Source organism: Exophiala oligosperma (genome assembly GCF_000835515.1).
Source record: "Exophiala oligosperma strain CBS 72588 unplaced genomic scaffold supercont1.9, whole genome shotgun sequence".
Lineage (NCBI taxonomy): Eukaryota > Fungi > Ascomycota > Eurotiomycetes > Chaetothyriales > Herpotrichiellaceae > Exophiala > Exophiala oligosperma.
The window spans coordinates 905,605-922,135 of record NW_015622826.1 but is presented as its reverse complement, the minus strand read 5'-3'; the positions used below and the strand labels follow the sequence as shown (position 1 = coordinate 922,135).

Sequence of the window (16,531 nt, the reverse complement as noted above, 5' to 3'; positions counted from 1 at the left end):
AGATCGAGACTCTTTCCGTCAGCCGAATTCAACGTCTGATCCGATTCTCGTCCGAAATGCGGAGTTCCGGGGTGCATTCGGCGAAAGCGATGTGTTGAGTCGCTTGGCTTTAAGACTTGAGCATATATGAATGATGGAGACTTGTACTTAGCTAGTGAATATCAGTTAATGTTTCTTATAGGCGCCAGAGATCAAGATCACCAAGTCGACGTGGTTGATGCAGAGCAATTGGAACAAGTTTCTACGTAAAATGTGATTTGGTCGACCCGATTTTAGGGTGAATGATTCAGACCATGAAACGTAATATCTCTTCCAACATCCACGATACAAGCTGATACTTTTGTCTTGAAATGCTCATTACCCAGGCCAGAAAAAGAGTTCCTACTTACCGAAATCCAGCAATAGGGACTTGCTGGATTTCAAGAACCCAATTAAGTGCCCATCGCCAAACAGGTTCAAGGACAGCTAAGTGAACGGGAAGCCCTGATGCTGTGATCGATTGCGCTATATTTGAAGTGTATGGCCCACGCACGGAGTACATGCAGTCCTCTCTTTCTTGCTCTGACACATGCTCACACATAGTTGCTATACATCTGCAGACTCAAATACTATCAAACATACAATCTCGCTCACACGCAGCTGCTAACTTCAACACACTATGAGAAATCAATTTTGCCTCGTCAGTCTTCTGTTTTGGTTTTACAAGACCTCGAAGAGATTATCATACAGTTGTCGGGTTTGTTGAGGTTGAGAATGTGAGATGAACATCAAGTTGAGGTGAAATATATCCAGGCGCCGGCTGGAACCAGCACTGATTTTTGTATCTTGATCTCGTGCATCGATAATTCCACCGACTGTGTGAGTTTCCTTCGAACATTTTCGCTTTTTCTATACCGATGAGGTATAAGTGTTCGACCAAGTCTTCCGGTTCCAACGTTTTGGCAGCAGCCTTGCCAAACCGAGAGCTTCGGTATTGATAGGCGATTCACCAGTGAATAGGAACACATCATACAAGAAGCCTCCGAATGTACAGCCAAAAAAGGGCGCCACCATGGGAACTTTCAGCAGGTTAGCGGTCAAGGAACTACCACAGAATAACATCACTCACCCCAAAAATAGTAGTCACCAGCACGCCAGACATTCATACCATACCCTAGCATGTACGACATGAGTCTGGGACCGAAATCTCGCGCAAGGTTTATGGCATAACCCGTCTGTAGTAGAGTCTGTCAGCACGTACACTCGACTCGAACCACCTACCGAACTTACCTCCCAGCCGAAGCAAGCACCGATGCCAAAGATGACGAAGAACAATCCCAGTGGGACAAGATTTCCGGCTCCCAGATTAGCATCATCCTTAAGAGCATAGATGAGGAACATCAAGATTGTGCTGGCAATAAATTCGGAGAAGAATTGTCCGGTCTTTGTCATGAACTCGGCTGGGTAAGTGCAGAATATTCCTGCTGATGCTGTTTCAGAGTATCCAGGAACTGTTCTGATGTTCGGTCCGCCTTCAAAGACGTCAATGGCCGATTTGTAGTTCGCGTATACCACTCCAGAAGCACACATGGCCCCAAGGACTTGAGCCAGCATATATACAGGAAATTTACGCCAGGGAAACTTCCGGTAAACGCAATTGGCAAAAGTCACCGCAGGATTGATATGTGCTCCTGATATACCGCTTGTATACACACCGAGCATGACTCCGAGGCTATAGATAAGTTAGAAATGAAAAGTACTTCGAGGGGCATTAATAAAAAGCAAGGTGAGAAGACTCAAGTCATTCATGGTTGCTTCAGTAGCTGCATTCATCACCGACGTGACAAAACAGGCAACAGAAACGGACAATTTGCAAGGCTCAATCCTGGAAGGAAAATTGTTGAACTTACCCCCAGCCCCATGAGATGGACTGATAGTCGCCCTTCGTAGAGTTGCTAAGAACGACCTGAGCAACCACTCCGTCTCCAAACAGAATCAGTATAAAGACACCAAAGAACTCCGAGAATGGCTCGCGGCAGAAATGGCGGACCCTGCTCCAGAGAAGGTCAGGTTCTGATTGCACGAGGTCCTCTTGAGGGACTTTGTGGTCGACGAGAGCACCATCTACCTCCAGTCAGTCTCAGTCGAACACACACACCTCTAATCCATTGTAGGTATCAAGTTTCGGCACAGGATGTATGATTCACTTACGTTCAGCGAATGCTGGTTGTCCGTCTACAGTGGTGTGTCGATACTCGTGGGGGTGAAGGTGATTGTGATGGAGGTCTTCATTGTGCGTAGCGGGAGGTGTGGATGATATTGATTCTTTTTCTTGAGCCATAGTCTTGGTCTCTTTGCCTGGGTTCTGAGTAGGGCGAACTGGACTGATCTGCTCGCTGGCCATGCTGTCAGCTTTGGTCGAGAGAAAGAGAGAGAGCGATTCAGAGGATTAAGACTATTTCAGCGGTGGATCCTGCACGACTTGACTTTGCCGCTGCGGAGGCTCCAGCTTATGGTCGGGGATGGGGATGTTAATCGCGCGAGTCATCGAACGAGACAAAGATGAGTGAGAGACCGGGGTATATGCAGGCGACTAAGAAGCGTGTTACGAGGTGGCGCCGCGCAAATGGAAAGCCCTGCTAGTGAAGCAGGAATGTATCCCAACCTCGGGGTAGCAAGACCGAAGACCTCGCACAGTGCCTTCATGATTGGAATCAGCTAACCCGAGGCTGACGAGCCTTGTGAACAACAGCTTGGGGGGTCGACGCAAAGACCATCTGCGAGAAATTGTGCCTCGCCGAGCGTACGGAGTACATTCGAGCAATACGGGAATCGCGGCAACGCTGACCGAGGCTGACGTACTCCGTACTGTCCCAGCAATCACGGATGTGAAACCTGACTATGTGTGTGACGAACAGAAGACATCACGGGATACCCTGTCATCAATCAATTCTTTAATAACGGATATCAGGAGAGCCTGTCGCCGGTATCATGGTCAAGGGATGCCGATGGAGCACGGAGTCTGTACTACAGCCTGGCACTGCAGACAGGGTATGGGGGAAGAATTATCTTCTTGTCACTCTCGCATTCTCTCTGGACGTTATTGGAGGTCCCGCGCAGGACTAGGGTGTTCTCCGTTGGCATGTCACCCAACGACATTGACCATGTTCTTGCGAGCATTCACGAGACTCGTCCCCGAGAAGGATGACAGGTGTGCATAGCCACCTCCAGGCTGTCACGACATATCTGTGCCCCGCAGATAATGAACGGCCCTCTGGGTGAAGTGTACGGATATTGATCTCGAATACGGCATGCTCGTACGGAACACCGAGGAAGCAGAAGCAGTGACACCTGGACCTTTTCTGTCGTATCATGACAGCTTGATCTCGGCTGGACGCGTCTATATGCGCTAAAGTGTGCTGATGTTGCAGTCATTTTCTGGGCTTTCGCAACCCCCCTCATTTCGTATTTCGCTTCCAACCAGTACGAGCCAGGATCCGGAAGGCCTGACCACCATCAAACGTACCGTTGGACTAGCCCGGCAGAAGTGGCTGGGTGAGCTGTACATACATACAGCAAAAACGGAGAATCTCGTGCACCTTGGTCTTGTTCACCTTTTCCTTAGCCCGAAACTAGACCCTTTGGCCTGCGCCTCGCAAGTTTGATCGGCAGTTGATAGAATCTTGGTGGCTCACTAAACACATTCCGGACCAGGAGATATTCCTCGATCAGGCCCATCAATTGCCAATCGCCTCGCACTATTTCACGTGGCTTGAAGCTATCTCCACGAACCCCGGACTTGTCAGACGTTGCTGCACTTCGGTATCCGGCACCCCGACGCTTGTGTTGGAGGGAAGGCAAACCCCCAAGGACACTCCGTAGCTTCATTTGGGGTCTTGAGTATCTCAGATCCTGGAGAATAGCCCAAACGCTTAACTCCCACTGGACTTTGGCCTTTGCTGATATATTGAGCTCGATTCGCAAACCCCATCCTAGGCCAAGATCGATTGGATGTTGGCTGCAATTAGGAACAAGATGGGCGATACCACGAAAGGCTCTCACGATGTATTCGTGGGCTCCATTGATCAGGGAACCACATCAACTCGCTTCCTGATCTTCAACCGAGATGGCGAGCCTGTGGCTTCGCATCAGATCGAGTTCAAACAGATCTATCCACAGTCAGGGTATGATTCTACCGTGAAATTATTTTCCTACTCCTGTTCTCGTTTCGTTTGGCACTGAAACAACCTCCAGTTGGCACGAACACGATCCACTTGAGATCATAACGTCCGTAGAACAGTGTATCGAAGGCGCTGTCAAAGACTTTGAAACTCAAGGGCATTCTAGTGCAAAGATCAAAGCCGTGGGGATCACGAATCAGCGCGAGACAACAGTAAGAAGACTACTTCCCCTCCCACTCTGTGAGCATCTGCAAACATATGTCGATATCTCGAGCCAATCAAGCTCGATTCCTCGGCTGACATTGTCCGCATCCAGGTCGTGTGGGATTATGAGACGGGCGAGCCGTTGTACAATGCCATTGTCTGGACTGATACTCGCACTCAAGCATTGATCCGCAAAATCAAGCTCCGGCTCGGTGCCGATCGGCTTCAAGAGTTATGCGGCCTGCCCTTATCGACATACCCCTCTGTCGGCAAGTTGTTGTGGCTCCTTGAGAATGTCCCCAAGGTCAAAGAGGCCTATGAGAAGGGCAACTTGGCCTTTGGTACTATCGATGCCTGGCTGGTCTACCGGCTAAACGGCGCGACCAAGAAGAATGTCTTCGTGTCGGATCCAACCAATGCCTCTCGCACCTGTTTTATGAACCTGAGAACACTGGACTATGATGATCAGCTCATTGATTTCTTCCGGCTTGATTCCAGTAAACTCCGCCTGCCAAAGATCGTCCAGTCATCCCATCCGGAAGTTTACGGAAAGCTCGAGTCCGGAGTTCTGAAGGGTGTGCCTATTACAGGATGCCTGGGTGATCAGTCGGCAGCATTGGTAGGGCAGAAAGGGTTCACCCCAGGCCTAGCGAAGAATACCTATGGCACGGGATGTTTCCTTCTGTATAATGTTGGCGACCAGCCTGTCTTCTCCACCCATGGCTTACTCGGTACGGTGGCGTACGACTTCGGCAAGGGTAAACGCATGTATGCTCTCGAAGGCAGCATCGCTGTTGCCGGATCAAGTGTGAAATTCTTGGTGGACAATTTTGGTTTCGTGGAATCTTCAAATAAGATTAGCGAATTGGCATCGACCGTCGAAGACAATGGAGGCTGTGTCTTTGTGACTGCTTTCAGTGGACTATTTGCACCATATTGGATTGACGACGCACGAGGAACTATTTGTAAGAGCCTATGGAGACTGGGGGTAAAAAGCATTGGCTGACGATCCTACTCAGATGGCATCACTGCCTACACACAGCGCGGCCACCTCGCCCGTGCTACACTCGAAGCAACATGTTTCCAGACACAAGCGATTCTGAGTGCAATGGAGAAGGATTCGGGTCACAAACTTGCCGAGCTTGCTGTTGATGGTGGCATGAGTAATTCGGATTTGTGCATGCAGGTAATAAATGATACTTACCCCAACGGCCTAGCCACTGAACCACGGAGCTGACTCTTGCCACAGACACAATCGGACCTGATCCAGATCCCGGTGATCCGTCCCAAGATGCGTGAGACGACAGCATTGGGAGCGGCAATTGCAGCTGGTTTGGCAGTGGGTGTTTGGGACAGCATTGACGAATTGAAAGACATCAACGTCGAAGGCAGAACTGTGTTCAAGCCGCAAATGGAAGAAGCGAAGAGCAAGGAAATGTTTGGACGCTGGGAGAAAGCTGTTCAGATGTCAAAAGGTTGGTCGTCATAATGTGCGTCTTCAAGTCTGAAGGGCTTCTGGGGTCGAGATGGGCCGCGACGATGATGAAGATTCCAGTTTTGGTATGATGATACAAGGACAGGTTTGATGATACAGAAACGAATAGTATCTGATGTCTCAAAAACACATTCCGCGCCCAACAGTTCCCAGGTCCATTTGACAATGCTGCTGCCCCTGCCCCTGCTACGACAGTCTCGAGACGTGCCACGACATTTCTTGAGGAGGTGCGTGCTTTATGCAATCAACGCGCTGCTCATTGGTCACAGGTTTGACGGTGACATCGTCGCTTGTTTGGTGTTTGGTATTTGCTTCGCCTTTGAGATACGGAGTACCAGTTGATGCGGTGTAAGGAAGTCTAGTAGGTGAGACACTCCATACTCTGTGTTCTTAGGAGGCCGATACTTGATTCATTGGAGTTCGTCGGACTTCTTTCAGCTGTTGGGCCTGCCAAGACCGGCAGGTTGTGCGAGATTGAAATCATCATTACAACGTTATTACGTTCACCTCCGACCTATTTTATGCGGCGAAAGCACCTATCAATACGCGTCATTACACGTCATTATCATCTAAGATACTCCGATGGTTTTGTTAGGGCGTCGCCAGAATGTCCTTCATCCCCTCGCACGCCCCGGAATATCGGCTATACGGCACAGATAACGTCGAACAAATGCCCCAAATACGGACGATTTCAGTGGACAATCGGGGCAGTCAAGTCAAACAGTGGGCGGCACAATGTGCATTGTTGCAGCCCTTCGCCTCGCGTTGGAGAAAAGCTGCAGGTGTCAAATGGGTCGATGACGGATATCGTTTACGCCCTATGCCTTTTGGTACGGAGTAATTGATTTCTTCTAGTTTTTTTGTCACCTCGAGTCTATCTACTGTACAGTATCTGTATGCCTGGACCAGCGAAAGACACGACCTCGCCTCGTTCCGTCCTCTCTTTGGCCTTTCCACTCGTTACGACGGCACACAGGTGAATGCATACATCTAATCTTCGCACTCTTCCTCTTCTGCTCGGACACCGATTCACACAAATGACCTCCACCTCGGGATGGACAGTATGTCAAGCCGAGATACGTCGGACAGCGAGAAACATGGAATTCAACGTCATGCTTCTTCCCCTGAGCACGAAATCGACCCTTACGGCGACGAGCTCACGAAACAGTTGAGTCGAGGATCCGAACTGAAAAAGGTCGCCAGCAATACTCTGGGGAGAGTCGCGTCACGTCTAACAACCCGAGACATCGTCGACCCTGGACCTCCACCCGATGGCGGCCTCAAGGCATGGGTTCAAGTTGCCATGGGTTGGCTGGTATGCGTCTGTACCTGGTATGTGTATCTCTCGTTCTCTCTTATCAAGAAGGGGGTGAAGGGGATTTTGGTTTGGCAAACTGAAGAGTGAAGAATGGACGAACCGAATCGTACATGTCCGACGCCGGAATTCCTTCCCCGAGCTCAGGAGCGGGTTACCGTTTTTAGTGCACATCTTTTGGTTGTTCTATCATGAGCTCCCGCTAACCTGTCCGAACTCTCAGGGGTTACATCAATTCCTTCGGCGTGTTCCAGACATACTATACCGACACCATGGGTGAATCGCAGTCCACCATATCCTGGGTAGGTTCGTTGCAACTGTGGACAGTGTTCTTCACATCTGCATTTTCCGGCCGGGCGCTCGACGCAGGACTGTTTGTCCCGACCCTGATCTTTGGGTCGACGATTCAACTGCTAGGCATCTTCATGACAAGTCTGTGTAATGAATTTTGGCAACTGCTGTTGGCACAGGGGATTTGTACGGGCTTGGGGAGTGGCATCATCTTCTGTCCCACCATGGGCTTGGTCACGACTTACTTCAAGGACAAACGTGGCATCGCCGTGGCCATCGTGACCACAGGCAACTCCGTCGGCGGTTCGGTGTATCCGGTCATGATTCGTCAACTGCTCCCGAAGATAGGGTACGCCTGGACGGTACGTGTAGTCGGGTTCGTGAACCTGGCCCTGCTCGGGACCGCGCTGGCGTTCATGAGACCGCGACTGCCACCCCGGAAGGCGGGCCCCATCATCGAGTGGAGGGCTTTCTACGAGGTGCCGTACACCAGCATGCTCGTCGGCATGTCGCTCGTCTTTGGCGGCATGTTTTTTTCGTATTACTACCTTGGCTCGTACGGGAGGGACATTCTCGGCATGAGCTACGCCGACTCGGTCACGCTGCTCATCATCTTCAACGCCACCGGCATCCCCATGCGGTTGTTGACCGGCTGGGTCGCCGATCGGGTCTCGGGCCCGTTGAACGCGATGGTGCTGCTCCTCTTCTTCAATGGCCTCTTTGGTCTTTGCTGGATCGCCGTCCGTTCTGTGCCGGGCCTGTACGTGTTTTCGGTGTTTTATGGCTTCTCCGCCGGGGCGTTTCAGTGTCTTTTCCCGACGACGTTGACGAGTTTGAATAACGATGTGAGCAAGAATGGAACGAGATTGGGCATGGCGTTTTCGATATTCAGCTTTGCGGGACTGGCCGGCCCACCCATCGGGGGCGCCTTGCTCACGACGAACGGCGGCGGTAGAGGTGGTTACCTGGCCGCGCAATTGGGACTGGGGTTGGCGACATTCTTGGGAGCTTTGTTCATGGTGACTGCTAGAGTTCACAAGGAGGGCTGGAGTCTGACGATAAAATGTTGATAACTGCTGCAGCGTTTTATAGGCACGATTTTATGAAAAATATGGCAACAGGAGACTAGAATTGATGCGTTTGACCTTGAACACAGGTACAAGGAAAGTATGAGCAGAAGATACCGAGCTCTTCAGCCCTGTATATGTAGTCTGACCCCTGTCATCGACATACTTCGCTGTTCGTGCAGTATAGCTGTCATCGTTGCCCTTCAACTTGTTAACAAGGGTATTGCGTTCTGGTCCGCGCAGCCCAGCAATCAATACAAAATGCAAAGTTGGTGATCGTACAGAGATCGATGCTTTTGCATACGGGGAGTGATCATCCTCTGCTTGCCATGATATCTCCTGCGTCAATGACGACATCGTCACGATTGTCCTGGGGCTAGAAAAGAGGAGGCATGTATAGACCAGTATGGTGGTGGATGGCTAAGCATTGAGCAAAGATCACTCTGGGGCACGGCGGAGGGTTTGCGTGGCTGGCGTTAGAGAGGCAACTGGGCGTCAGTGCTTTTCAGGGTCACGCACATAGAGGGTCCTGCAGAATGGCTGGAAACTTGGCAGAGCAAAATTGTCTCGGTATTCCTCAGGTAACGAGTCGAGGCTTGATGAGCAAGGTGGTAAAGATTGTGCTCCTTGTCGAGGTAATCCCCGTAGGAATGACTAATCAAGGCGTCGCTTAACCTTCCACTCAGGTCTTAGTCTGATTTGGGTCTGGGTTGTGGTTGTGGCGGGCCGCTATATACGTAAAAGCATGTAAGCCAATGTAGTAGTCGGAAATAAGTGTCTCCGACCCGTCACGCTAGAGCCACAGGGGAAATTAGAGGGCATGGACTTCGACTTCCTCTTGCTTCACGACGTAAACAAAAATATCGCACAGTGAGCCACCGCACGGCTGATGTCCTGAACACCACCATCCTTCATCGAACACGAGGAACCCTTGGCCGCTCCACGTGCACATGAGCTGCCTACGCAAGCGCGCTTCAGTGGCTGAACCTTTCCCATCTTGATGGTTTGCGCGGGACGAGTTCCTTCTCCAGGCTAATCGGCAGAAGAGCACTGGAGACGGTCCGAAGACGCGCGACTTTTAGCTGAAGTTCTGTGAGTTCTACCTATCCACATCTTGAGCGGCAGATAGGTCGATCAAGACTCTGTCAGCTGCTCATGTATCTCGACGAGCATTCAAACCCGTGATGCCGGGGTCTGTTCAGATTGCCATCACCCTGTCAACAGGTCTCATAACAAACGCTGCCACGATCAGCATGGCGATCTTGTGGCTTCGGTTGACGACACCTCACGTCCCAGCACCCTCAAGATGAAGTTGTGGTCCATCATGAGATCTTCGCGTTGTAGCCGACCTCCCACCGACTTGTACAATGAGGCTCAAGAGTGTACCAGCCTCATGGCATGAGCTCCCACGCTCGGGACTCGACACAATCTGACCACAACCAACCGCGTTGCTACGTGGATTTCCTCGCTCCACTTCTATACTTGCTCGAGCCAATGGTTGGCTACAATGACAATCCATGCTTTGACCTTCCTGCGGCAGGACCCGAACTGGAGTCTGAGCGTAGACAAAGCTCTACCTACCACCTGAATTATTTCTGGCCGCGTGTGCCCTTTGTCTTTCCAGCCTCATTGTGTGCCCATTGACAAAGAATGAAAGACGCGCTATATATGTACGGTTTGCACCGGGACTTTCGAAGATGTTGGTTAGTACACTTCATTCACACGCTTCGTGCATTTGTATATACCATTTTCCCATATACATACCGTGCAGTTGTCAATCTGCAATATGCACATCTCACTTACCACTCTCACTTTGTTTGCATCCGCCGCCACAGCCTCATACGTGATCGAAGATGACTACAGTTCGAATTCTTTCGCCGGCATGTTCGACTTCTTCACAGACAACGATCCCACGAACGGTTATGTCAACTATATCGACTACAACACAGCCGCGAGCTCAGGTTTGTACAAGGTAGAAAACGGGCAAGTATACATGGGGGTCGACTCGACGAACACTGCCTCCGGACGCGGCCGAAACAGCGTACGGATAGCCAGCAAGAACACATATCAACACGGCCTTGTCATCCTAGACCTTGCACACATGCCTGCCGGTGCCTGTGGAACATGGCCCGCCTTCTGGATGCTCGGCGCCGACTGGCCCAACAATGGAGAAATCGACATCATCGAAGGTGTCAATGGCCAAGCCGCCAACAACATGGCCCTTCATACCAATGCCGGCTGCAGCATCTCCAACACCGGAGCCTTCTCCGGCTCTCTGGAAACAGACAACTGCGACGTCCAGGCGGCCGGCCAAGCCTCAAACACGGGCTGTTCCATCCGGAGCGGCGACGACAGCAGCTTTGGCGCCGGCTTCAACTCCATCGGCGGGGGCGTCTTCGCCACCGAATGGACCAGTGAAGCCATCAGCATCTGGTTCTTCCCCCGCGGAGGCATCCCTTCGGACATCACCAGCGGCTCCCCCGATCCCACCGGCTGGGGTCTGCCGCAGGGCCAGTTTGCAGGAGCCTGCAACATCGACGACAAGGTCCACAATCAACAGCTCGTCTTCGACGTCACGTTCTGCGGCGACTGGGCCGGCAACGTCTGGAGCACCGACGCAGTATGCAGCTCCAAGGCCTCGACGTGCCAGGCCTTTGTCCAGAACAACCCGTCCGCGTTTCAAGACACGTACTGGCTCATCAACAGCCTGAAGGTGTACAGCGACAACGGCGCCGGTCCATCCCAACCTCCCTCTTCATCTTCCTCATCCGTCCCGACTCAAACGACGGGCGGCTCGAGCTACACCATCACCGGCACCGAGACGACCACGTTCGTCACCATGACGACCTCTGGCGGCCTGTCCACATTCACCACCCCCGGACCAACAACCGCATACACCACCATCACCTCGATACCGATCGAGACAACCCAACAACCGACCGTCGTACCCACGACGGCACCTCCGGTCCCCACCACCACGGAATATACCTCTGCGGTCGTCACGACAGCTGTAACTGCCCCTGCACCTGAATCATCATCGCCGGACAACAACGACAACGGCGGCGGTGCCGGTTGGAACTGGGGAGGTGGCAATGGTGGTGCCGGTGGTAACTGGGGGGGAAACAACGGCGGCGGACGATTTGGTGGTGGCGGTGGCGGCGGCGGCGGAGGATGGGGTCGATGGGGACAGTGATTGATTCTGTCAATGTCCTTGTCCGTTTCTTTTCTTTTCTCCATCACACGCATCAACTCTTCGATTTGAGATTTTAGCGACGACCACATTGATGACTACACACAACCCTTCGGTACGACAGGGTTCGGCGGGATTTTGTTGCCTTGACACAACAACGGGGTGGCGTTTTTGGGGAGGGTTGCATCAAAGGAAAGGAAGGAAGGGAATGTCTGGTTTGGTTTTTTTCTTTTTTTAATCAACAACCTTTGTATTTACGGGGGTTATACGACAATGGCGAAAAAGGGACAGGGAAAAAAAAGGAGGTAATGGATGGAAACGTCGCGATACGATACCCCCACCCCGAACCATGGGTGGTACCTATTTAATGAGACCACACAAAGATGACGAAACAATGAGAACAGTATAATATATATACACACACACACACATACACCCCCACACCTACATACCACGTACCACGTACCTTGTGGGCACGAAGAACGAAACGCGTATGATATAGATACACCCATATATACACCAACTTGGTCAATGAATATGAGAAACAAAAATACGAGACGCAATACAAATAAATATAGCCTGTTCCGAGTTCTGTCGTCATGGAAGAAGTTGAAAAGAAAAAGTCCCATAGAGGAAACGTCTAGGACCATATAACACCCAAGTAGGTATACAGCATAGAACACGCGCGGCGCGAGCATGAGAAACTGCAAAGACAGCTTACGTAGTTACTCGTGTTCATCATGTCCTGCCGGATACAGGCAAACATCGTTCTATCAGAGAGAATGCCCATCCGAAAAAAGTACTTTTTCAAAATTCTGGATGACCGAGAGAGTCCTCCCACAAGCCTCCAAGGTGGTGTCGTACAGTACACACATATGCTACAAAAGAAGTACCTAATACAAGACCATGTATTCAATAATCAAATCGCCCTTTTTTTTGATCATCCAACATACATCTTTCATGGCCGACCAGCATCTTATGTATGAAGAGGGAGACAAAACCAGGCTCGGACCCTTTGACATAAACATCGTTGGGCAGTCACGCGACGAGCAGCGCCATTCTCGTCACAATCATACCGAGTATTCGTCTTGAATAACCCCTAATATTAGTATAGCCGAAACACCAAACACGACAGCAGGATTCAAACACCGAACCGAGCGCGAGAGTTCGTCCGGAAAAGGCCTCGATACGTCCGCTGGGAAAGTACGGAAGCCTCCCGCCGACAGGTCGATGATTCGACCGGATGTCGGTTGGTGGTCTTTCCGGGAAGCTGTCTCAAAAGGTGACCCCTGGTATTGGCCAATCCGACCCCGGAGAGTCGCCGCCAGCTCCGGACAAGTCACAGGCTTTTATTTGTCGATTATTGCTTGGTGGCCCGAAGCTCAAGGGCCACGTCACAGCATTTCCCAAGGCCGATGGTGGTCACCGGAGAGAGGCGAGTTCACTGCATGAGTGGTGCATCGACGCCGAACCAATTCCAGCCTTGATCAAGGTCAGGGCCACTCTGACCAAAGGGGTAGTTGACGAAAGGAAAGCCTTGCTGAGCGGCTATACTTGCTAGGCCACCAGTGCCTATTCCAGTGTCGAAATTGGTGACAGCATCGGTATATGGACTTTGAGATTGTTGTTGTGGAGTGAAACCTGAACTGCTGGTTGCAGTGCCACCAGCAGACGGATAGTCTTGCATATTCTGAGGTGCGAAAGACATGAAGCTATCGAATGTAACCAAAGGGTCGTCGCCTTGAGGCCAATTTTGGTCAAGCCCGGGGGCTATGAAGTCTGTGGACTCGTATACTGGTAGTCTGTGCGCTTGAGGGGGCTGCAGGTGAGGATTGTCGATGGTAGTGGTGATGGGAGATGGCTGCGTGCTGCTCGAAGTGATGGATGGAGGAGTGGGTAACCCTGTGTTGGGGGCTCCCCTCGTCGGAACAGTTACAGTAGAATTAGATGAACGTTGAACATACGTTCCAGGCTTGATGGGAATGAACTGCTTGCCCATGCCGATTGATATTGTGCCGAAATACGGAATGGAAACTTGACAGGTTCCAGCAGGACGATCTTTGATGTCTGATTCTGAGCAATGTCGAGCACGAGCAAGCATCTCAAGGGCTTGAGCGCTTTGTGCAGCAACAACTCCTCCACCTTCTTGGGTGGCATCCTTGAGCAGGCCTATCGTCTGGTCAATGAGTTCAGAATCTCTCTGGTCTTGCTCGAGGTCCGGTGGTTGAGAGTTACTACCGCGGTGTTGCTGTGAATAGCCACAGAGGTTGAGCAGTAAGAGCATGGCGGACGTGAAAGCCTGGAAGTCCACTAATTTGCAGATAAAGGGGCCTACAGCTGGATTATTCCGCAGCGCCCCGTAAATCCGAATCATCTCTCGCGCCGCTTCAAGGGCAGCACTGTGCGAATACTGGTATCTTTTGTCAGACGAGGATCGAAGCATGAACGGCATATGAAGAAGCAACCGTGCCTGATGGTGATAAAAATGGGCTTGTAATCGGTCGAAATGGTCGTCGATCACATCTCCGGGAATCATTTCAAGCGACCACCAGGAGGGATCCTGCGCACTATGCAACTCTTCCAATTCTTGGTCGAGTCTTAATGTGGCAGAGTAGCCCATCGGAACGACGCTCTGATTCCGGTCATTAATCTTGGTGATGACCGGCATCATCTTTGCAACGTAAAGTTCGCCAGCACTGGCATTTCCGGGGAATGGTCCATTTCCTGGGATAAAGGGAGTGACAAACTGTTCTGCAACAGAGTACGGCAGTCCAAGAAACAGCGACATGAATCTGTCCCCGAGGATCAAATGGGACCAGATGCTAAAGGACCGCTGGTAGTCGCGAGATGTCTTATCCACGCGAGCTGGCAATTTGTGCAGCCCAAGCAATTGGGCAAATGCAATCGCTCGATGGAACAACAGCCACGCACGCCTTGGACGGCCCATGTTGATCTGATATTTGGCCTCCAGTAACATACATTCAATGCCGTCAATCGTAGCCGCAATTTCATCATCAGACGTGATGAGCTTGTTGACAGTAGCGATGTACCGTTCCATCAGAGCCGCTGGCTCTTCCTTTGTCTGCAGCCTGGACCAATCGAAAGAACCTGGGAGTTGATGGATTCCGATGGCAATACAAAGCATGATCTTGGCCAACTCAGCCGGCTGGTCAGATCGTAAGGAATGCGAAACGGACTCCTTGATCGTTTCGCATCGACTGTCGCTGATCTCGGGGAACATTTTACGCCATATCGTCCACCATTCGTGAGAAGATTCGAGGATGATCTCCAGATCATGGGGCGAGGGTAGTAACTTGTGTAACGCAGCAAGCAGGGCCTTGTTCTTGTTGTACTTTTCTCTCGACACTACAGGCTGGCTGTCCTTTCTTTCAAGAACGGCATTGTCGAATAAAGTCAGCGCCGGAGCACCATCTCGGACACCACCAGGTAAAAGTATCGACTCTTCGACGTTTGCTTCGACTTGGCGGAATGAACTCTTCAGACTTTTCAATACCTCGGCAGCCTGTGCGTCAACATGGCTCTTGTCGGCGTCTGTATGGGACTGCGATCCAGAGGGGTTTTCTCCTTTCTCGGGCAGCCGATGTAGTACCTGTTTGACCAGGTCTTCGAGTTGTGATACCCTTTCGCGCAAACTATAGTTCGACTGTTCTACACTTGTCTGCGTGTACGAGTGTATGTCCCCGTGTTCTTGATCGATACAGGCAGAGCCACGGGCATAGCATTCATTGCATACTGCCGGTCTTCCGGGCTCGAAGTTACACTTGATCTTTCTGCGCCTGCATTCTAAACAACTCTTCGTTCCTTTGCGCATCTTCTTTCGCGGTGGACCCTGAGTGTGATCGGAGCCCATGGCATGGGCGTCATTGTATGGGGAGGTGGAATTGCTCATTGCGATTGGGCCGAAGCCGGAGCAGTGGTATACGATGGCCGAGATGCGGTCGAAGGCGTAAGAGGTGTCTCTAAAGAGGTCGTCACACGGAGTGAATGAATCTGCAGCGACCCTGAATATGCACAAGATGACGCTCGTTCAGTAGGCTGATGTAGCAAAAGTCATATCGATACACCCATCAACCTTAAACTGCGATGCTGACAGATACCCGGACTGGTACAGTGGGCGTGATTGGTGTCGTGAGGATTTGTGTGGGTAAAGATCGGTCTTAGCTCCCTCGATGTCAGCAATAGCAGCGAATACCTGGGTTGACGTTCTGGAAGTTTCAAGGGAGCACTTCAGGCTGTCTTGGGCAGTACTCCGTACAGAATAGCCAGGCAGGCTCCAGTCAATTGACGCACATGGGAAGAAGGCCTCTCAATGTTACTCCGGGCGAGATTGGAAAAAGGCGCAGGGAGTTGAGTCACGCACTGGTCGATTCTGGGCTCTGGCACTTCGGCTTGTCCTTTGTCGTCCGTATTTCGTCCGTCCGTGAATGAGTCAAAGCTTGTCTGTGCTTTGCTTACAAAAGCCCAACAAACTAGGGTAGACAGAAGGACAATAAGCCAGTCAATTTCGTATGGAGAGGATAGTGGGACTGGGCTCCAGCCGCTCTTGTCATCCATGGAGAATGGAAAATTTCAAACGACCGACGATACGAAGTGCAGCTAGAGAGGAATTTGGTGTGGACCAAGTTGCTTCCATAAGCCAAAATAGAAAAACATCGGATCTGGATCTCAATTCAGGCGACCAACGGACCAAATATTGAATTGTCAGACGATGCTAGAATGCTGTGTCTTCCCACCAACTCAGCAATCGTCAGACGAAATATCTTATCGCTGAGCCAAGACTCGGGAACC

At 51.2% G+C, this 16,531-nt stretch overlaps 5 protein-coding genes across 5 annotated transcripts; 3 read left to right on the top strand and 2 right to left on the bottom strand.

Moving 5' to 3' along the window:
• Positions 1–570: 570 nt before the first annotated feature.
• On the bottom strand, positions 571–2,736 carry PV06_08910 (uncharacterized protein). The gene is made up of 5 exons (XM_016410293.1): positions 2,191–2,736; positions 1,890–2,103; positions 1,270–1,711; positions 1,109–1,214; positions 571–1,058 (listed from the first exon to the last, which is right to left on the bottom strand). The coding sequence occupies exons 1-5, from the start codon at positions 2,381–2,383 to the stop codon at positions 889–891; spliced, it is 1,125 nt and encodes a 374-aa protein (XP_016259315.1). The 5' UTR covers positions 2,384–2,736; the 3' UTR covers positions 571–888.
• A 738-nt stretch (positions 2,737–3,474) lies between these two features.
• On the top strand, positions 3,475–5,968 carry PV06_08909 (glycerol kinase). The gene is made up of 5 exons (XM_016410292.1): positions 3,475–4,163; positions 4,234–4,372; positions 4,477–5,329; positions 5,384–5,550; positions 5,614–5,968. The coding sequence occupies exons 1-5, from the start codon at positions 3,991–3,993 to the stop codon at positions 5,851–5,853; spliced, it is 1,572 nt and encodes a 523-aa protein (XP_016259314.1). The 5' UTR covers positions 3,475–3,990; the 3' UTR covers positions 5,854–5,968.
• Positions 5,969–6,499: 531 nt separating this feature from the next.
• Positions 6,500–8,694, top strand: PV06_08908 (uncharacterized protein). Its single transcript, XM_016410291.1, has 2 exons — positions 6,500–7,191; positions 7,398–8,694. Exons 1-2 carry the CDS (start codon positions 6,914–6,916, stop codon positions 8,533–8,535), a joined length of 1,416 nt encoding a protein of 471 aa, XP_016259313.1. The 5' UTR covers positions 6,500–6,913; the 3' UTR covers positions 8,536–8,694.
• Positions 8,695–10,170: 1,476 nt separating this feature from the next.
• Positions 10,171–12,625, top strand: PV06_08907 (uncharacterized protein). The gene has a single exon (XM_016410290.1). It carries the CDS (start codon positions 10,319–10,321, stop codon positions 11,723–11,725), a length of 1,407 nt encoding a protein of 468 aa, XP_016259312.1. The 5' UTR covers positions 10,171–10,318; the 3' UTR covers positions 11,726–12,625.
• Positions 12,146–16,148, bottom strand: PV06_08906 (uncharacterized protein). The gene has a single exon (XM_016410289.1). The coding sequence runs from the start codon at positions 15,630–15,632 to the stop codon at positions 13,164–13,166; it is 2,469 nt and encodes an 822-aa protein (XP_016259311.1). The 5' UTR covers positions 15,633–16,148; the 3' UTR covers positions 12,146–13,163.
• Between the last annotated feature and the right edge of the window lie 383 nt (positions 16,149–16,531).

Coding starts and splice junctions, on each gene's coding strand:
- PV06_08910 (XM_016410293.1), bottom strand. CDS start 2,383: ATGGCCAGCGAGCAGATCAGTCCAGTTCGCCCTACTCAGAACCCAGGC. Junction 2,104..2,190: donor ACAACCAGCATTCGCTGAAC/GTAAGTGAATCA, acceptor GACTGGAGGTAG/ATGGTGCTCTCGTCGACCAC. Junction 1,712..1,889: donor TCCATCTCATGGGGCTGGGG/GTAAGTTCAACA, acceptor ACTTATCTATAG/CCTCGGAGTCATGCTCGGTG.
- PV06_08909 (XM_016410292.1), top strand. CDS start 3,991: ATGTTGGCTGCAATTAGGAACAAGATGGGCGATACCACGAAAGGCTCT. Junction 4,164..4,233: donor CAGATCTATCCACAGTCAGG/GTATGATTCTAC, acceptor AACAACCTCCAG/TTGGCACGAACACGATCCAC. Junction 5,551..5,613: donor ATTCGGATTTGTGCATGCAG/GTAATAAATGAT, acceptor CTCTTGCCACAG/ACACAATCGGACCTGATCCA.
- PV06_08908 (XM_016410291.1), top strand. CDS start 6,914: ATGGACAGTATGTCAAGCCGAGATACGTCGGACAGCGAGAAACATGGA. Junction 7,192..7,397: donor CTGGTATGCGTCTGTACCTG/GTATGTGTATCT, acceptor CCGAACTCTCAG/GGGTTACATCAATTCCTTCG.
- PV06_08907 (XM_016410290.1), top strand. CDS start 10,319: ATGCACATCTCACTTACCACTCTCACTTTGTTTGCATCCGCCGCCACA.
- PV06_08906 (XM_016410289.1), bottom strand. CDS start 15,632: ATGAGCAATTCCACCTCCCCATACAATGACGCCCATGCCATGGGCTCC.